Source organism: Balaenoptera physalus (assembly GCF_965194825.1).
Source record: "Balaenoptera physalus genome assembly, chromosome: 3".
Taxonomy (NCBI): domain Eukaryota; kingdom Metazoa; phylum Chordata; class Mammalia; order Artiodactyla; family Balaenopteridae; genus Balaenoptera; species Balaenoptera physalus.
In genome coordinates this window covers 20,131,839-20,151,416 of record NC_138890.1, presented here as the reverse complement: position 1 = coordinate 20,151,416, position 19,578 = coordinate 20,131,839, and the positions used below count along the sequence as shown (strand labels likewise).

Below are 19,578 nucleotides of genomic sequence, written 5' to 3'. Positions count from 1 at the left end.
CCTTCCAGAAAAAGAATTCAGAATAATGAAGTGAAGATGATCTAGGAGCTCAGAAAAAGAATGGAGGCAAAGATCGGAAAGATGCAAGAAATGTTTAACAAAGGCCTAGAAGAATTAAAGAACAAACAAACAGTGATGAACAATACAATAACTGAAATGAAAAATGTACTAGAAGGAACCAATAGCAGAATAACTGAGGCAGAAGAACGGATAAGTGACCTGGAAGACAGAATGGTGTAATTCACTGCTGTGGAACAGAATAAAGGAAAAAGAATGAAAAGAAATGAAGATAGCCTAAGAGACCTCTGGGACAACATTAAACGCAACAACATTCGCATTACAGGGGTCCCAGATGGAGAAGAGAGAGAGAAAGGACCAGAGAAAATATTTGAAGAGATTATAGTTGAAACCTTCCCTAACATGGGAAGGGAAATAGCCACACAAGTCCAGGAAGCACAGAGAGTCCCGTACAGGATAAACCCAAGGAGAAACACACTGAGACACATAGTAATCAAATTGGCAAAAATTTAAGACAAAGAAAAATTATTGAAGGCAGCAAGGGAAAAATGACAAATAACATACAAGGGAACTCCCATAAGGTTAACAGGTGATTTTTCAGCAGAAACTCTACAAGCCACTAGGGAGTGGCATGATATACTTAAAGTGATGAAAGGGAAGAACCTACAAACAAGATTACTCTACCCGGCAAGGATCTCATTCAGATTTGATGGAGAAATCAAAAGCTTTACAGACAAACAAAAGCTAAGAAAATTCAGCACCACCAAACCAGCTCTACAACAAATGCTAAAGGAACTTCTCTAGGTGGGAAACACAAGAGAAGAAAAGGACCTACAAAAACACACCCAAAACAATTAAGGAAATGGTCATAGGAACATACATATCGATAATTACCTTAAACGTGAATGTATTAAATGCTCCAACGAAAAGACTCAAGCTTGCTGAATAGATACAAAAACAAGACCCACCTACAAGAGACCCACTTCAGACCTAGGGACACATACAGACTGAAAGTGAGGGGATGGAAAAAGGTATTCCACGCAAATGGAAATCAAAAGAAAGCTGGAGTAGCAATACTCGTATCAGATAAAATAGACTTTAAAATGAAGAATGTCACAAGAGACAAGAAAGGACACTACATAATGATCAAAGGATCAATCCAAGAAGAAGATATAACAATTATAAACATATATGCACCCAACATAGGAGCACCTCAATACATAAGGCAACTGCTAACAGCTATAAAAGAGGAAATCAACAGTAACACAATAATAGTGGGGGACTTTAACACCTCACTTACACCAATGGACAGATCATCCAGAGTGAAAATAAATAAGGAAACAGAAACTTTAAATGACACAATAGACCAGATAGATTTAATTGATATTTATAGGACATGCCATCCAAAAACAGCAGATTACACTTTCTTCTCAAGTGTGCATGAAACATTCTCCAGGATAGATCACATCTTGGGTCACAAATCAAGCCTCAGTAAATTTAAGAAAATTGAAATCATATCAAACATCTTTTCTGACCACAACGTTATGAGATTAGAAATGAATTACAGGGAAAAAACGTAAAAAACACAAACACATGGAGGCTAAACAATACGAACACATGGAGGCTAAACAATACGTTACTAAATAACCAAGAGATCACTGAAGAAATCAAAGAGCAAATCAAAAAATACCTAGAGACAAATGACAATGAAAACACGACGATCCAAAAGCTATGGGATGCAGCAAAAGCAGCTCTAAGAGGGAAGTTTATAGCTATACAAGCCTACCTCAAGAAACAAGAAAAATCTCAAATAAACAATCTAATCTTACACTTAAAGGAACTAGAGAAAGAAGAACAAACAAAACCCAAAGTTAGCAGAAGGAAAGAAATCATAAAGATCAGAGCAGAAATAAATGAAATAGAAACAAAGAAAATAGCAAAGATCAATAAAACTAAAATCTGATTCTTTGTGAAGATAAACAAAATTGATAAACCATTAGCCAGACTCATCAAGAAAAAGAGGGAGAGGACTCAAATCAATAACATTAGAAATGAAAAAGGAGAAGTTACAACAGACACTACAGAAATACAAAGCATCCTAAGAGACTACTACAAGCAACTCTATGCCAATAAAATGGACAACCTGGAAGAAATGGACACATTCTTAGAAAGGTATAACCTTCCAAGACTGAACCAGGAAGAAATTGAAAATATGAACAGACCAATCACAAGTAATGAAATTGAAACTGTGATTAGAAATCTTCCAACAAACAGAAGTCCAGGACCAGATGGCTTCACAGGTGAATTCTATCAAACATTTAGAGAAGAGCTAACACCCATCCTTCTCAAACTCTTCCAAAAAATTGCAGAGGAAGGAACACTCCAAAACTCATTCTATGAGGCCACTATCACCCTGATACCAAAACCACACAAAGATACTACAAAAAACGAAAATTACAGACCAATATCACTGAGGAATATAGATGCAAAAATCGTCAACAAAATACTAGCAAACAGAATCCAACAACACATTAAAAGGATCATACACCATGATCAAGTGGGATTTATCCCAGGGATGCAAGGATTCTTCAGTATACGCAAATCAATCAATGTGATACACCATATAAACAAATTGAAGAATAAAAACCATATGATCATCTCAATCGATGCAGAAAAAGCTTTTGACAAAATTCAACACCCATTTATGATAAAAACTCTCCAGAAAGTGGGCATAGAGGGAACCTACCTCAACATAACAAAGGCCATATATGACAAACCCACAGTAAACATCATTCTCAATGGTGAAAAACTGAAAGCATTTCCTCTAAGATCAGGAACAAGACAAGGATGTCCACTCTCACCACTATTATTCAACACAGTTTTGGAAGTCCTAGCCACAGCAATCAGAAAAGAAAAAGAAATAAAAGGAATCCAAATTGGAAAAGAAGAAGTAAAACTGTCACTGTTTGCAGATAACATGATACTATACATAGAGAATCCTAAAGATGCTACCAGAAAACTACTAAAGCTAATCAATAAATTTGGTAAAGTTGCAGGATACAAAATTAATGCATAGAAATCTCTTGCATTCCTATACACTAATGATGAAAAATATGAAAGAGAAATTAAGGAAACACTCCCATTTACCATTGCAAGAAAAAGCATAAAATGCCTAGGAGTAAACCTACCTAGGGAGACAAAAGACCTGTATGCAGAAAACTATGACATTGATGAAAGAAATTAAAGATGATACCAACAGATGGAGAGATATGCCATGTTCTTGGATTGGAAGAATCAATATTGTGAAAATGACTGTACTACCCAAAGCAATCTACAGATTCAATGCAATCCTTATCAAATTACCAAAGGCATTTTATACAGAACTAGAACAAAAAATCTTAAAATTTGTATGGAGACACAAAAGACCCAGAATAGCTAAAGCAGTCTTGAGGGAAAAAAACAGAGCTGGAGGAATCAGACTCCCTGACTTCAGACTATACTACAAAGCTACAGTAATCAAGACAGTATGGTACTGGCACAAAAACAGAAACGTAGATCAATGCAACAAGATAGAAAGCCCAGAGATAAACCCATGAACCTATGGTCAACTAATCTATGACAAAGGAGGCAAGGATATACAATGGAGAAAAGACAGTCTCTTCAATAAGTGGTGCTGGGAAAACTGGACAGCTACATGTAAAAGAATGAAATTAGAACACTCCCTAACACCATACACAAAAATAAACTCAAAATGGATTAGAGACCTAAATGTAAGACTGGACACTATAAAACTCTTAGAGGAAAACATAGGAAGAACACTCTTTCACATAAATCAAAGCAAGATCTTTTTTGATCCACCTCCTACAGTAATGGAAATAAAAACAAAAATAAACAAATGGGACCTAATGAAACTTCAAAGCTTTTGCACAGCAAAGGAAACCATAAACAAGACGAAAAGACAACCCTCAGAATGGGAGAAAATATTTGCAAACGAATCAACAGAAAAAGGATTAATCTCCAAAATATATAAACGGCTCATGCAGCTCAATATTAAAAAACAAAAAACCCAATCGTAAAATGGGCAGAAGACGTAAATAGTCATTTCTCCAAAGAAGACACACACATGGCCAAGAAGCATATGAAAAGCTGCTCAACATCACTAATTATTAGAGAAATGCAAATCAAAACTACAATGAGGTATCACCTCACCCCAGTTAGAATGGGCATCATCAGAAAGTCTAGAAAGAACAAATGCTGGAGAGATTGTGGAGAAAAGGGAACCCTCTTGCACTGTTGGTGGGAATGTAAATTGATACAGCCACTATGGAGAACAGTATGGAGGTTTCTTAAAAAACTTAAAATAGAATTACCATATGATCCAGCAATCCCACTACTGGGCATATACCCAGAGAAAACCATAATTCAAAAAGACACATGCACCCCAATGTTCATTGCAGCACTATTTACAATAGCCAGGTCATGGAAGCAACCTAAATGCCCATCGACAGACAAATGGATAAAGAAGCTGTGGTACATATATACAATGGAATATTACTCAGCCATAAAAGGAACAAAATTGAGTCATTTGTTGAGACGTGGATGGATCTAGAGACTGTCATACAGAGTGAAGTAAGTCAGAAAGAGAAAAACAAATATCGTATATTAACGCATATATGTGGAACCTAGAAAAATGGTACAGATGAACCAGTTTGCAGGGCAGAAATTGAGACACAGATCTGTCTCAGAGAACAAACGTATGGACACCAATGGGGGGAAGCGGCGGGGGGTTGGGGATGGTGGTGTGATGAATTGGGCGATTGAGATTGACATGTATACACTGATGTGTGTAAAATTGATGACTAATAAGAACCTGCTGTATAAAAAAATAAATTAAATTAAATTAAAAAATATATATACATTTTGGGACTTCCCTGTCTGTCCAGTGGTTAAGACTCCGTGCTTCCACTGCAGGGGGTGTGGGTTCGATTCCTGGTTGGGGACCTAAGCAAGGGTGCAGCCAAAAATTAAAAAAAGACATTTATACTGTCTTTCATATTTACCTGTGTAGTTACCTCACTGAAGCTCTTTATTTCTGTGTGTGGATTTAAATTACTGTGTAGTGCCCTTTAATTTCAGGCTGAAGGAGTCACTTCAGTATTTCTTGTAGAGCAGGATGCTAGCGATGAATTCTCTTCATTTCTGTTTACTTGGGCATGTCTTAATTTCTTCTTCACTTTTCAAGTATAGTTCTTCTGGCTATAGATTTCTTTATTGACAGTTTTTCTTTTTTTCATCACTTTGAATATGTCATACCAACTGCCTTTTGGCTTTCATGGTTTCTGATGAGAAATCAGCTATTAATCTTATTGAGGATTCTTTTTCTGTGATGAGTCACTGTTCTTTTGCTGCTTTTAAGACTCTTTCTTCCGTGCGTGTCGAGAAGTGGGAGGATCCAGCTCTCGGCCATGGAAGGTGCCAAGGTCGGTGGTGCAGGGACCACCATGGTGTTTTTAAAAAAAAGATTCTTTCTTCATTTTTTTCCTTTTGGTAATGTGGCTATGATGTACTTAGATTTGGATCTCTTTGAGTTTGTTCTACTTGGAGTTTGTTGAGCTTCTTGGATGTGCAGATTAATGTTTTCTTCATATTTGGGAAGATTTTGGCCATTAATTCTTCATATATTCCTTCTGCCTCTTTCTCTCTCTTATCCCCTACTGAGGCCCCCATTATATAAATGTTGGCACACTTGATAGTGTCCCACAGATCTCTGTGATTCTGTTCATTTTTCTTCATTCTTTTTTTCTTTCTCTTCCTTAGACAGGATCATCTCAGTTGGCCTGTCTTCAAGTTTGCTGATTCTTTCTTCTGCCAGTCCAAATCTACTGTTGAGCCCCTTCAGTTAATTTTTCATTTCAGTTATTGTACTTTACAGCTCCAGAATTTCTATTTGGTTTCTTTAAAAAATACTTTCAATCGTTTTACTGATAATCTCCATTTGGTGGCACATAATTCTTATGGTTTCCTTTAATTCTTTTTTTTTTTAAAATATTTTGGCTTGTTAGATTTTTTTTAAAATTTATTTTATTTATTTATTTATTTGGCTGTGTTGGGTCTTCGTTTCTGTGCGAGGGCTTTCTCTAGTTGTGGCAAGCGGGGGCCACTCTCCATCGCGGTGCGCAGGCCTCTCACTGTCATGGCCTCTCTTGTTGCGGAGCACAGGCTCCAGATGCGCAGGCTCAGTAATGGTGGCTCACGGGCCTAGTTGCTCCGCGGCATGTGGGATCTTCCCAGACCAGGGCTCGAACCCGTGTCCCCTGCATTGGCAGGTGGATTCTCAACCACTGCGTCACCAGGGAAGCCCCCCTTTAATTCTTTAGACATGGTTTCCTTTAGTTCTTTGAACATATGTATAATAGCCAATATAAAAATCTTTGTCTAGTAAGTTCATCTGGGTTTCCTCACTGACAGTTTTTATTGACTGCTTTTTTTCCTTTTTTTTTTTCACTGCCATACTTTCTTGTATCTTTGTGTGTCTTTGTTAAAAATTGGGCATCAAATAATCTAATATGGCTACTCTGGAAACTAGATATCCCTCCCCCTTTCCAGGGTTTGTTGTTGTTGTTGTTTGTTCTGGGGCTTTTTTGAGCTAATTCTCTGAAATGTGTACTCTTTGTCCTGTGCAGCTACTGAATTCTCTGCTTGCTTTGCTTAATTGTCAGCTTAAGACAGAGGTTTTCTTTAATGCCTTGATCTGGTAAGTCCCCCATTCTGTTCTGAGGGGCTCTTTGTGTGTGTTGAGCATAACTTCAACACTCTATCAGGTTACAACTCTGCTTTTGCTTTACTTCTTGCTTGAGTGGAGACTCAAGGTCAGCCAGAGGTGACAGACTGGGGCTCTCTTAGGTCTTTCCCTGCACAGGCACGTGTCTTCTAGATCCCCAGGTATGTGGGAGCATTTCAAAGCCCTTTTGGACAGCTCATCCCCTAGAGTTTCATTTAAGTTTTTGTGTCAGCTTCTTGTTTGCTCCAACTTGTATTGCCACCTCAGGCAGCTGCAAAGTTAAACAACTGCTGCTGAGTGTTTTGGCAAGCATTCTGGGGATAGGGCTTTTCCCAGTGAGTGAGCTCTGCATCAGGTCAAAAAAGATGAGTTTTGTGTATGCGCTTTTCCAGGGAGCTAACAGACAGTGACAAGTTCAGAGAATGAGCATTTGGGGAGCTTCAAAGTTGTTCTGCCACCTCCAATGGCTGCTAGTTTTCACAGGTACTATGATTGTGAGGCTGTGATGGTTTTTAAGGCTACCATGGGGCTGGGGAGATGGGCAAATTAAAATGCTACAAACCTCTCTGTTCTCAGCAAGTTTCAGACCTTTTTCTTAAGTTAACATTTCTTAGGTTGTTACCAGACGTTAATTTCCAGGATTCTGAAAAGGTCAATTTCTCCTAGTGTTCTTGCTGCTTTTATGGAGGAGCAGATTTTCAGAAGTCCTATCTCTACCATCCCAGTAGTGCTTCTTCCACTGTATTTTTAGAAAGGGTTTCTTGGGGCCAGGGTGGATAAAAAACCCTGACACGAAAACTGCTGACCTAAGGCTGGCGGCTGCAGAGATTTGGTGAGTACCTCCTTTTGTCTCTGTAGGTTTAGCACAAGCATCAGCCAAGCAGGATTTGATTGTTTTCATCCTTGTCTCTTCCTGCCTCCTAAAAAGTCCCTCTTTCTCTCTCCCTCCTCCCTTCCCTCCCTCTTTCCCATCAACAAGCATTTATTGACCATATCTTTAGTGCCTGGGGGTCAAGCTCCTGCTCTGAGGAGCCTGTGCTTTGGTGGAGAAGGGCATGTTTGCAGAGCAGACCACCAGCACTGCAGGGAGTGCTGCGACTGAGGGAGGGATCTCGGGGGCTGGGGCAGCCAGGGTAGAGTGATGGATGCTCTTGGGGAAAGGGAAGTCTGGAAGGAGGAAAAATACTGTCTAAGTTCCCTAGAAAGAGAATACCAAGGGTAGTGCGTGGTTTCCCCAGCTGGGAAATAGGCCAGTGGGGAGATGAAAAATCCACTCCATTACAACAGAGACACCAAAACAGTGTAGGATCTGTGAGGCATATTCCAGACAAAGGCTCCCACTGGGAGCTGGAGAGAACCCATCCCACAGGTGGGCAGGGTCGGCTCTGTCTGCAGGTCTGCAGCAGCATCAAGAAGCCATCGCAGCCAGATATTGTCCCACCAGGCAAAAAGAGCCTTCCTCCCTGGGGCGAAGAAAAAGCCTGGTTTGTACAAGGGAAGGGCCCAAAGCCAAGAAGTGCATGTGTGTGAAACTATCTAGAAATAAACACGAGGCCCAGCCAAAGCTAATCAGAGAGGGACATCTGCTCTGTGCTACTCACACCATTCTGTGACAGGCAGAGAATCAGGACATTGCGTGGGAAAGGGCAGTGAAGGGGAGGAGGTGCTGCCCACCCCTTGCCCAGCAGCTGACCTTAGATGAGACACTTCTCCCCTTGGAGCCTCAGTTTCCTTATCTGCAAAATGGGGATAATAACATATTTTTATCTTTTGCAGAGCTCTGTGAGGATCACATGAGATGAAGGACTTGAAAGGACGCAGGGCAGTGTCAGGGGCCCAGTTAAGTCCTTGTCTTTCTTTGACTTTTAGATCAGTTGTGAATTGGAGTCATAATTCTAATGGGTTTTTGAGTAAGTTGAGTAATATTATACTTTGTCCTAAAAAAAGTCACTATGTATTCCTCATCTTCTTCCGAAAAGGACTTCAGGAGCTTACAATAAAAGGCAATAAAACCTTTTACGAGGGCAGAAATAAGAACTGAGTGATGAAGTGTGTATTTGGCCGATGGTGCAGGGAGGTGATTACACACAAAATCCATTGCAATCAAACACAAAACAGTCCTCAGCTTCTGGAAGTCAAAGCAAACAGCGTTCCAGGAAAGGTGTTTCCTTCCAGTGAACTCTGGGGAGTTTATCTGGAGGGCTTCTATGTAGGGACCTAAATAGCGCAAGCATGCAGCAAAACGAGAGGACAAGAGGCCCGTGCCCAGTGTCAGGAAGAAGAGTCTGAGGTTCAGAGAGAACCTGCCCCGTTTCTCCCAGGCTCAATCTGCCTTTACCACCATGCTCTCCTTATGAATTTGCTTAGGGGCTGAGCACGTGTGCATTCATTCATTCATTCATTCATTCACTGTTCTGTGTATTTCCATTCCCTGGAGCCTCCTCTGCACCAGGCTCTTGGCTGGGTTGGTGACAGCCCCAGCCAGAGGGATTAGATAAGCCTTTTTGGAGGAGATGCTTGAGCTAGACGGAAAGGACAAAGAATAGTGAACTTGGGGTAAGAGTCCAGGTAGAGGAGGAGACATTCTGGGGGTGGGGAGGACGTAAGAGTACAGGCTCAGAGTGGGAGGGCCCCGGACATGCACAATGAGGCTGGAGGTAGGGGACACGGGAGGAACAGCGGTGAGACCTGCAGGAGGCTGTGCTGATGAGGACAGTGCTGAGACACACTGAGGAGGAGACGGGTGGGGATTTGGTGTGGGAGTGGGGAGGGAGGGATCAAGGATGATGCCCTGGTGTCTGCATAGGGAAGCAGGTGGCTGGAGGTCCCCTCCCTGCAATGGGGAGCTGGAGGAGAGCAGCTGGGGAAGTGCTGGGTTCAGTGGGGCCAGGTCCAACCTCTGGGTCCAGAGGAGATGACTTGGCTGGAGGCAGGAAGGGGGGGGGTGTCATCAGCATTATGGGGGCGCCAGAGCCACAGGGGTGGGAGAGAGAGAAGAGGGCCAAGGGTAGATCCATTTAAGAGGCAAGTGGGGCCCTATAGGAAAGGCATACGAGAAGGGGTCAGAGATGTGGGAGGAAACGCAGGCAAGAGTCAGAGGGGGACTCAGGGGAATGGCCAATGTGAGGCCCAGGAAGAGAGACAGCAACGCATCTGTGTCTGCTGGTATGGCCATCAGGTGGTCAGTGGTAACTCTGGCCAAAAGGATGTGAGTGGCTTGACAGTGAGAAGAGACTGGAGGGGCTGGGAGGAGTGGAAGGCAAGGCAGAGGAGATGGGAGTGGGGTAGGGGTGTGTAGCCTCTGAGAGAAGCTTCACTGTGAGTTGGGGGAAGGGTACATGCAGAGAGAGTGCATTTTGGGTGAAATGAAGGTGGCAGGAGGGAGGCTGGCGGCGAGTACAGGTGAGTCTGCAGGTTGCATGGAAGGTATGGAAAGGATCTTCTCCTAGTGCCTCTGCCAAGGGAAGGACAGGCCATGTCAGGGGAGGGATGGGGACACACAGGAGAACCATCTTGTGTTGAGGGACCCACAGCAGCGAGTCCGGCAAAGACAAGAGGCCGTTTCAGAGTGGGAGACCAGGGATTAAAGTTTCTGAGGCTGTTAATGAGATTTGGGGGGTGGCCAAGGGCATAGAGGGGACTGTCACTGGAATTGTAACACTGGAATGGTGTCAAGAAGCCAAGAAAGGCAGCACTGGGCACTGCAGCTCTGGGGACAGTGGCTGGAATTGGAGGGGAGACAAAGACCTGGCCCAGGACCAAAAGTCCTGAGTTATGGGGTGGTGCGGGGATTGGCACCTCCAGCCAGGTCCCAGGTCAAGGGCAGACTTCCAGGCCTAGGTTTAGTAACTAAGAAAACCTGGGACTCACCGGAATCGCCTCTTCTTCCAGGCTTGCCACGCCGTCCAGGGGGGCCTAGACAGGAAAAGAAGGACGGACTCGTTAAGAAGGGAAGCCAGTGAGCTTGGGCACAGCCTGCCTGCTGCCAGCACCACTGCGTCACCACCCCCCAACCCACAACCGTAACAGCAGCCTGGGGGCAGCGTGCTCACCACCTTGCTGGCTGGGGGAGGGGAGAGGAGTGGGGAGAAAGCTCCAGCTCCTGCCCCTCCCTCCCCCCTGCTCCTCTGGATCCTCCCCTGTGGGCTGCATTCTCATCCCTCACTCATTCATTTAGTTTTTCAATTATCTGTTCATTATTTCATTCCCAAGTCCTTTCCCATTCAAAAAGGTTTACTACCTAGAAACTCTTGAGGCAGAAGAGTTTGCCACTGAGAAACTTCAGACTTTCAAGAAAAATAAGGCTGAGGGTAGGAGTTATCTTACAAAAGCCCGGACAAATGCTTTTTTTTTTTTTTTTTTAAGAGTGAAGAGATGGAGAGAATCCCAGCAGGAAACACGTGGCTCCTCCAGCTGCGCGGTTTTAAGAGCCATCTTCTTCTTCTTTTTTTTTTTTTTAATTTTATTTATTTATTTATGGCTGTGTTGGGTCTTCGTTTCTGTGCGAGGGCTTTCTCTAGTTGCGGCAAGCGGGGGCCACTCTTCATCGTGGTGCGCGGGCCTCTCACTATCGCGGCCCCTCCCGCTGCAGAGCACAGGCTCCAGACGCATAGGCTCAGTAATTGTGGCTCACGGGCCCAGCCGCTCCGCGGCATGTGGGATCTTCCCAGACCAGGGCTCGAACCCGTGCCCCCTGCATTAGCAGGCAGATTCTCAACCACTGCGCCACCAGGGAAGCCCCAAATGCTTTTTAATATTCACTAAAATAAAACAACAGAGACAACGCACCAATAAGGACACTATCATGGCATCTCAAATGTTTAAACTCGGTGGTAACAGGCTCTATCCTATCCATCTACTTCCTTCCTTTGCTCACTAGACCCTTTGGCACCTCCCTCCCCTTCCCCACAGCTCCAGGGAGCCGCTTATAAATTTCTTGTGATTTATTGCACATAATGTGCACTCCAATGCACATTCTTTCTGGTATCCAGTCTCATCCATACGTTTTTGCACTTTCTGAATCTGATGCAGATCATCCTGCCTCTGCCTTCTGCCCCTCGGCCCATGTCAGCCCCTGAGACCTGAGTGACTGTGGTGCTGAAGAGGAAGAGGGCTCTGGGTCATGGAACCCAGAACCTGGCGGCAGCCGGGCCCAAAGCACAGCTCACCCGGCCTGGGAGTGGAGGTCTGCGGCCTCAGCCAGCGCCCTCTCATCCCAGCACCGCTCCTGAAGCCCTGCTGCAAACCTCCCTGACGCTCCCTTGCCTTCCCCTCTCTGCCTCCGTTTTCACTCCCCATTAGTCTAACTACCCCTGATTCTTCCTCCTGTTTTCCTTCTCTGTGCAGAAGTTTTAAAGTTTGATGTAGTCCAATTTGTCTATTTTTGCTTTTGCTACCTTTTTGACCTTTGAGTTAATTTTAACCTTTTAACCTTTTGAGCTAATTTTTGTATATGGTATAAGGTAAGGACCCAACTTCATTCTTTTGCATGTGGGTATCCAGTTTTCTCAACAGCATTTGTTGAAGAGACTATCTTTTCCCCATTGTGTAGCCTTGGAGCCTCTGTCTAAAATCATTTGACCATATAAGCGATGTACCCCTGAGTTCTGGGAGTAGAAATTCATGCCAGTTACATAGCCCTTGACTTTTCCTGAGACCAGACAGAGACCTTGAGTTTTATGCTGGAATGGCTCAGGGCTGTGTTGATTAGCGAGGCTAAGATTCTGGCACCCCCATAACAGACAATAGCTCCTCACACCAGTGTAACAGCTTATGAAGAGCCTCCAGGTCAGTGATCTCAGCCAAGGCCTGCAACACCTGCAGTGCATGGACAACTGCCTTCAACACCTCCATGTGCGTGTCTCACCAACATCTCAGACCCCTCACGGCTAAACATGCGTCCTGCTCTCCTCCCAGCTCCTTCATGGGGCTGACAGCGCCTGGAAACCTCGTGAGGCTGGCCGGTGTTTGGCCCGTTCTATCCAGGCACATCTGTTTTCAGGTTGAGCGAGGGTGTGGGAAGAGGGACCCCAAAGGCACACCCAGCATCATGCTCCTTTGGTTGTAGGAGAGAATAGGCCCAGCTTTCACTCACAAGGTCCAGCAAACTGGTCCCTGGATTCTGTGCTCTCACCAGGCTATAAAAGGCCTGTGCTTGGCTCAGCAAGGTTGCTCAGTCGCCCTGGGCCTCAGGCTGACGTATGGGACGTGGCAGGAAAGGGGCCCAAGAGTGGGAGAGTAAGCCAGGCTCTTCCTGGATCTGAAAGCTAAAGCAGCGCCATGGTTTTCTAATGGTCGTTACTGGGTACGACTGTAAAATTCTCCATCTGGGAAACTCAAGCCAGATGAAGACATTTACTGTCGCTGAGGTGGCTGAACTAATGGATTTTTCTGGGTGGGTCTCCTGGGTGGCATGGTTAGGCAGAAGGCCCAATGAGGAAGGTGCTAGCAAGTGGGCAGCTGCCCAGGCAGGGTGGGGTGCCCCGCCTCCCAGGGCCTTTGGGGGAAGCTCCCAGCAGGCCTGGAGTGGGTGGGTGGGGGGCCTGGGGGCTGCTGAGTGCACAGGGCCTGTGGGGCTGTAGTCCTGGCAGGCTGGACAGGACTCCCAACTGAAAGGGCCTAAGTAAAGAAGGAGACCGAGGCTTGTGAACTCTCTGCAGGCCAATTCAAACCAGATCCTGGAGGCCTCTGTGTGAAGAGCTCACAAACTGACAACTGGTCAACCCACTCTTCGAAGATTCATACTCATTCAACTGTCTCCAAGATAATTCTATTGAGAGGCAACATGTCCAAACCCAAAATCATCTCCCAATTCTTCGTGTGCTCCCGACAGCGTTCTCTTCTCTCCTAGGTGTAGGTATGATCAGTGCCCACAGAGCCAAGCCAGAAACCACCTGGGAGCTGTTGGAGGCATCCTCCTGCCTCCCACGTAACTGAGACCCCTTCCTCCTTGGCATCAGGCAAAGGCTGCCCCCACGCTTAGCCTCTTCCACCCACCCTTCCTGCTGTGACTCGTTTGTCCTCCTCCTAACAGAAGGTAGTCCACTGCAGTGTGCAGTCCGCATCTTGTGCAGCCTAAGGTCCCTCCTTACCATTTCTTGGCAATCTCTTTAAAAGACTGTCAAATCTAACAAGATCCATGACTTCGAAGAGATGCAAGACTATCTAATTTGATGGGGAAAGCTGTTTAGATGAGGAATACTTTCTCTCCTTTCTCCCTACGGCAGGAGATGGAGGTGGTGAGGCCTGCCAGGCTTGATCAAATAGAGGTCCTGGGAGTGGGGGGTGCCAGAGCTGAGTCCCATGCTGACCACTAGCCTCCCTGTCTGCTACTTTTGCAAACAGAGAGGCCTTGCACACACGAGGCCTGGATTGTGGAACTTGTAGTGGGGAAGGCAGGAAGGACGGCCTTTCATGAGTTTCTAGATTGTCAGGTGCTGAGGGCCGGCCATGGTCAGCAGCCCTGGTTCAGCATCTACTAGGTGCCAGGCCAGCTACTCATCCAGCAAATATGAACTTGGAACCCTTTGTGCTCCAGGTCTCCTGTGGCTCATCCAAGGAGCTCATCTATTCCCTGCTCAGCCCTCTGAAGAAGATGCTGGTATGCCCTGTATAGAGGGGAACTCTGACGCTAAGTGAGGTGAAAAGATTTGCCTAAGGCCACGCAGCTGGCGCCTTGGGGAGCCCTTCGTCATCAGTCTGTGATTCTTAAGGTGCAAGGGCAGTTGTGCCAGATGTGTCGAACCCCCAGGCAGGCAGCCTTGGCAATGGAAGGGGTGGCCACCCTGGGGCGAGCAGCAGGGCAGATGGGTTGTGGTTCTCTGGCATCTGGGCCAGGCCTGCAGCAGATTGATCTGGGCTCCCAGGGATAGCCGGGCCAGCTGGCTGCAGCTCAGATGTTCTCCGAACAAGCAAAACCAGGCTCCTGGCCCAGCAGTTTGCCTCAGAGCTTTCTGTTTCTTGGTTTTCTTCTGTTCCTTCCTTTCTACAGTGGCAGAATGTTTCCCACTGCTGGCACAGACTCAGACACTCAGGCTGCCCTGGAAGGCACCTGGGAGTCTGTCTTGATCGACCTGCTGATGTATAGATGGAGAAACTAAGGTCTTGCCCAAGGATGCTGCTGGAAAAACAGTCCTGGCTGGAGAGTCTCCAGGTGACGAAGACCAGCTCAGGCTGTTCTCACCTCTGTGTGACCCACACGGCTCTGGGTCAGGGGCTGGCAGCCATGGGGACGCTGGTATTTCACAGTGGGTGCTGCCATGGTGGCACCTGCAAAGTTTCCTTCCAGAGGCTTTGAGCTACAGACACCAACAGGTGATGCTGGTGCAGAAGGGGAAAAGACATGACTGAAAGGAAGCTGTTTAACCTGGAGCAAGTTAGTCAACCTCTCTGAGCTTTGGGTTCCCAATCCGTGAGGATAAAATTTTAGGGGTGATGGCAACTACACCTGCCTTGCAGAACTGTTAAACAGTTGAGCTGGCAGCGGACACACCAGCTTGGGGGCACAAAAGAGGGGCCTATTTGGGACCCCAAGAAATAACTGGCTGCAGGGGCCTCTGGGCCATTAGAATCTGGGGACTTGATGTACATTGGTTGCGTGCTTCCCAAGGTGGGTGAAGCCTGAGACAGGGCAGCTATATTTCAGTGTAGCTCAAGTATGGTATAGTGGACAGGGTTTGAGTCCAGAGGCGGGCTAAGCCCTCAATTACACCCTGACCTTGAGCCCACAGGGGCAGGGACAGTCTGGAGCTTTTCCAGGTCCCTAATCATGGTCTGTCTGTGGACCTAGGGATCAGGATGCACGGGCTAAGTGGTCTGGGAATGAGATTTCTCAAAGAAATCCTGAGGTTTCAGGCACAGCGTGGGCTGGCGAGGGCTCCAGCTCGCTGCTAAATGACTCTGCTTGTGACAACCATCTGCACATCAGGTAACTCCAGGGAGGATGATGCCTTTCTCAAGCACTGTTCAAGGCCAGACAAACTGGAACCGTTTCTAACTGACAAAAATCTCATCTCTGGTTGGGCTGGAGCACTCAGGTCACTGACCGACTCCAAAGGGGGCCTGAACGCCGACAGGCTCCAGGGAGGCCTGAGCAATGAGGACCTGGTTCTCGCAGTGGCGGTCTCCCTCAATCCTTCCCGGCACCTCCCTCCCCTGAGGATACCTCCTTCAGCAACGCTTGCTTTATTGCTGCCCTCTCACAACCCTGGGGCCAACTGGGGGACAGCCTGCCCAGGCCCCTCCCTCTCCCTCTTCCCCTGGCTCCAACAGTCACTCCCAACACACCCCGCCACCCAAACCCCAGCCCCTGCTCCTCCCTCCTGCCAGCCCCTAAGGGCAGGCGCTTTTGTGCAATTTATCTAATTGAATCTATACTCAGTTCTGAAAAATGCTTTAAATCCTCTCCGCTCCTTTTTCTCTAAAGATTGGGGAAACTGAGGCTCAGAGAAGTCAAGAAAGGCTCCCAGATGCAACAGCAAAAGGTGGAAGCAACCCAAATGTCTATCAATGGTGAATGGATCAACAAAATGTGTTACAATATATATGTGCAATGGAATATTATTCAGTCTTAAAAAGGAAGGAAATTCTGACACATGCTACCACATGGATGAACTTTGATGACATTATGCTCAGTGAAATAAGCCGGTCACAAAAGGAAAAATACTGTATGATTCCACTTATATGAGGTACCTGGAGTAGTCAAATTCGTAGAGACAGAAAGAAGAATGGTGGTTGCCAGGGGCTGGGGGTGAGGAGAATGGGGAATTAGTGTTTAATGGGGACAGAATTTTAGTTTTGCAAGATGAAAAATGTTCTGTAGATGGATGCTGGTGATGGTTACATAATGATGTGAAGGTACTTTATACCACTGAATTATATACTTAAAAATGGTTAAAATGGTAAATTTTGTTATGTGTATTTTACCACAATTTAAAAGAAAAGAAAAGAAATGCTCCCAGTGTTCTCAGCTACCAAGGTCTGCCTGGTGGAGGCCATGGTGATGCTGTTGGCGGTGTGGTTATAACGACACCACTGAATATCTACTGAAAGCCTGGAACAGTGGTGTCCCCCAAGGTACACAGCAAGGAGATGGCAGAACAGGGATTTGCACTTAGGTCTGTGTGACTCCAGGGCTCGTCCTCTAAACTCCTCAGCTACTGTGATTAAGACCATCCCCGAATGTGTCCACAGCCTCTGAGTCTTTCAGACCTGGCCCTTCTGGAGGGTCCTTACCTGACCCTCTTCCCAGGACTCCAGGAAGGGAGTTTGGGGTCAGGTGGTTCCGAATCCCCCAGACCTTCAGCCTGGTGCTCCCTAAGGAGGCTGCGGCCCCAGCGCCATCGTAGGGGTGTGTCTTGAGCAGAGAAGGCAGAGGAAGTCCCTGAATTTGAGCTTCCATGACCAGATCATTAAAACATCTCCCCAGATCATTTTGTTTTACAAGTTTCAGACGGACCTCGGAGTCGGAAACTCCCATCTGGGAGTTTCACCATGCTTATTTCCAGCCTGGCCTAACAGAGCCTTCTGTCCCTCGGAGGGGGGAGGCAGTGCAGCCTGTGGACGCCTCTGGGAGGGCCTGGGGGACATGGCACCCCTGGAGGCGACACTGACAGCGGAAGAGGCTGGCCAGCTGGCAGGCTGCCTGGGCTCCAGGGGGGGGTCACGTTGTCGTCCAGGAATTCAAATCACAGCCTCTTGCACAGCAAATACAGCTCATTCTGAAGGCGTTTAGGTCCTGCAGGCTTGTCCTCCACCACCCGCCATGCTGACGGGAGCCCAGTGGCACGGAGCCCTGCCGCCAGTTGCAAGGTCCTGAAGCAGTCTGGAGAAGCAATGCTACAGGCTGCTGGGGTCGTAAGGCAAGTGTCTGTTGGGAGCTACGATGGTTGTCCAGGCCCGTGCAGACTCCTACTGCCCAATGGCCAGACCTGGAGAGCCTGCTTGAACACTGTGCCATTCAGTGACCACATGAACAGAGCCCATCTCGGGGGCCAGGGCCGGTGGATCGCCCCACCCTCACATCCACAAAGGGCCTCAGATATGGACGCTGATGTTCCCTCCAAAGGAGCGGATGGTTCTGGATAGCCACAGGAGCCCCACAACAGTGTTCAAGAAAAACAAGAGGTAGGTGGTACCATTTATTGAATGTTTATACTTGGCACTGATCTCGATTCCACGGTACTAACTCATATATTCTTCACATCAAACCTTGGAGGAAGGCTACTATTATGATCTCCATCTCATAGATGGAGAAACTGAGGCACAAAGAGATTAATTGACACTCTGAGGTCATACAGCTGGTGTGGGTGGGACCATGCAGTGAGACCCTGAGCCCTGGCATCCCAGCCCTGCCATCGGCCTCCTGCACAAGAAGATGCTTGTGAAGATGGGCGGGTAGAATAGTCCACAATTTTTATAACCATTTCTTGGCATTTGTTATTATTATTTTTTAAAATATATTGCAAACCACACAAAATGGAAGGGGCCCAGAGGTGGCTCTTAGAACTCTGTGAATTAAATATTGAAATAAAAGGCCACATGCTGCCAGCACTGGAGCAGACTCTGGCCAGCTTTTGGCATGCCCTCCTTACACCACTTGAAATGCCTATTGTTTGTGGGCTGGTTCGTCTCCTGAGTCAGGAACAGCTTTAAAAAGGCTTTTTAAATGGGATCACAGAGTCCAGACCCATTACTCATACTGGTGGCACACCAGACCCAAGAGCCACCTCCTAAGGGTCCCAAGGGTCCCGGTGGGAGGGGCTCAGAAGTGGGGGGCGCAGCGGGCCCGGGGAGAGGTGGAGCGGCTGACACGCGCTGAGCCTGTTCAGGCCATGTGCTGGGTGTTTTTATTGTCTCTTTAATCCTGCTGGTAACTCTGAGATGTGGATATAATTGGTCCACTCACAGAAAAGAAACTGAGGCCCAAGGCGAGGTGAACTCTTCAAGCCAGAGCTAGTCAGGAGCCAGGAGTTGGGCCTGGGTCTGCCAGAGCTCTTGCTGGCACCAGCACTACCCTCCTGAGTGTCTCCTTTTTGGGGAAACGGACCATGGTGTAGGCATCAGAGCTAAACAAAAAATGGAATGTCTCATCCAGAGGACCTGGAGAGAAGCAGAACACAGGTGGAGGGGACTAGGGTTGGTACATGGTTTCTGGGTCAGAGCGATAGGGCTCATGGAAGGGCTTTCAGTAAAGGGCTTCTGTTTCTTACAGTGGAGATTTCAAGAGACTACTTGAAGGGGCCCTTCTGAGTGACAGGTGGGTAAGTCATGTGGACCCATGCTGGGGCAGCCCAGTAACAGGCCCCTTTTTGGACTTGGCAGAGCTGCCTCCCACAGCCCTCGGCTCAGGCTGCTGAAGGGAGGGCTGAGCAAACCTGCGTGAAGAGTGAAAAGCCCCTCAGAGGGATGGAGAGAGATCATGGCCCTTCTCTTCCATGGGGCTCAAGGCCATGAGTACATCTCTGAGGGCTGAAGAGGCCATGCCTGACTGGCCAGCTGGCCTGGATTGGAAGGGGCGAGTGGGAAGGTCCAGAAAGGGCAGAAGGACTTTCTTGGGCTCTCAAAGGGTGAAGGCAGAGTCATGTTAACCTGACTGTGGAAAGAGCTGGTGCCCTGGCTAAGACAGGTATTGCACACAAAGAAACTGTGTCTCCTGACTGCTGGTTCCTGTGCAGGTGGCGACTGTATCCAGGGCACAGGCTGTGAGGAGTTGGTGTTGGGTGGTCAGTGGTGGGTGGGAAAGCTTGGGGCAGATCTGTGGGGCTTAGTCAGACCCAGAT

General features: G+C 46.9%; 1 protein-coding gene across 1 annotated transcript in view; it reads right to left on the bottom strand.

Moving 5' to 3' along the window:
• The window catches only part of COL23A1 (collagen type XXIII alpha 1 chain), a 368,401-nt gene that overhangs the window by 59,075 nt on the left and 289,748 nt on the right, over positions 1-19,578 (bottom strand). The window contains exon 3 of the mRNA XM_082453629.1: positions 10,670-10,714. Within this exon, the coding sequence (XP_082309755.1) occupies positions 10,670-10,714 (45 nt within the window). The remainder of the gene's footprint in view (positions 1-10,669; positions 10,715-19,578) is intronic.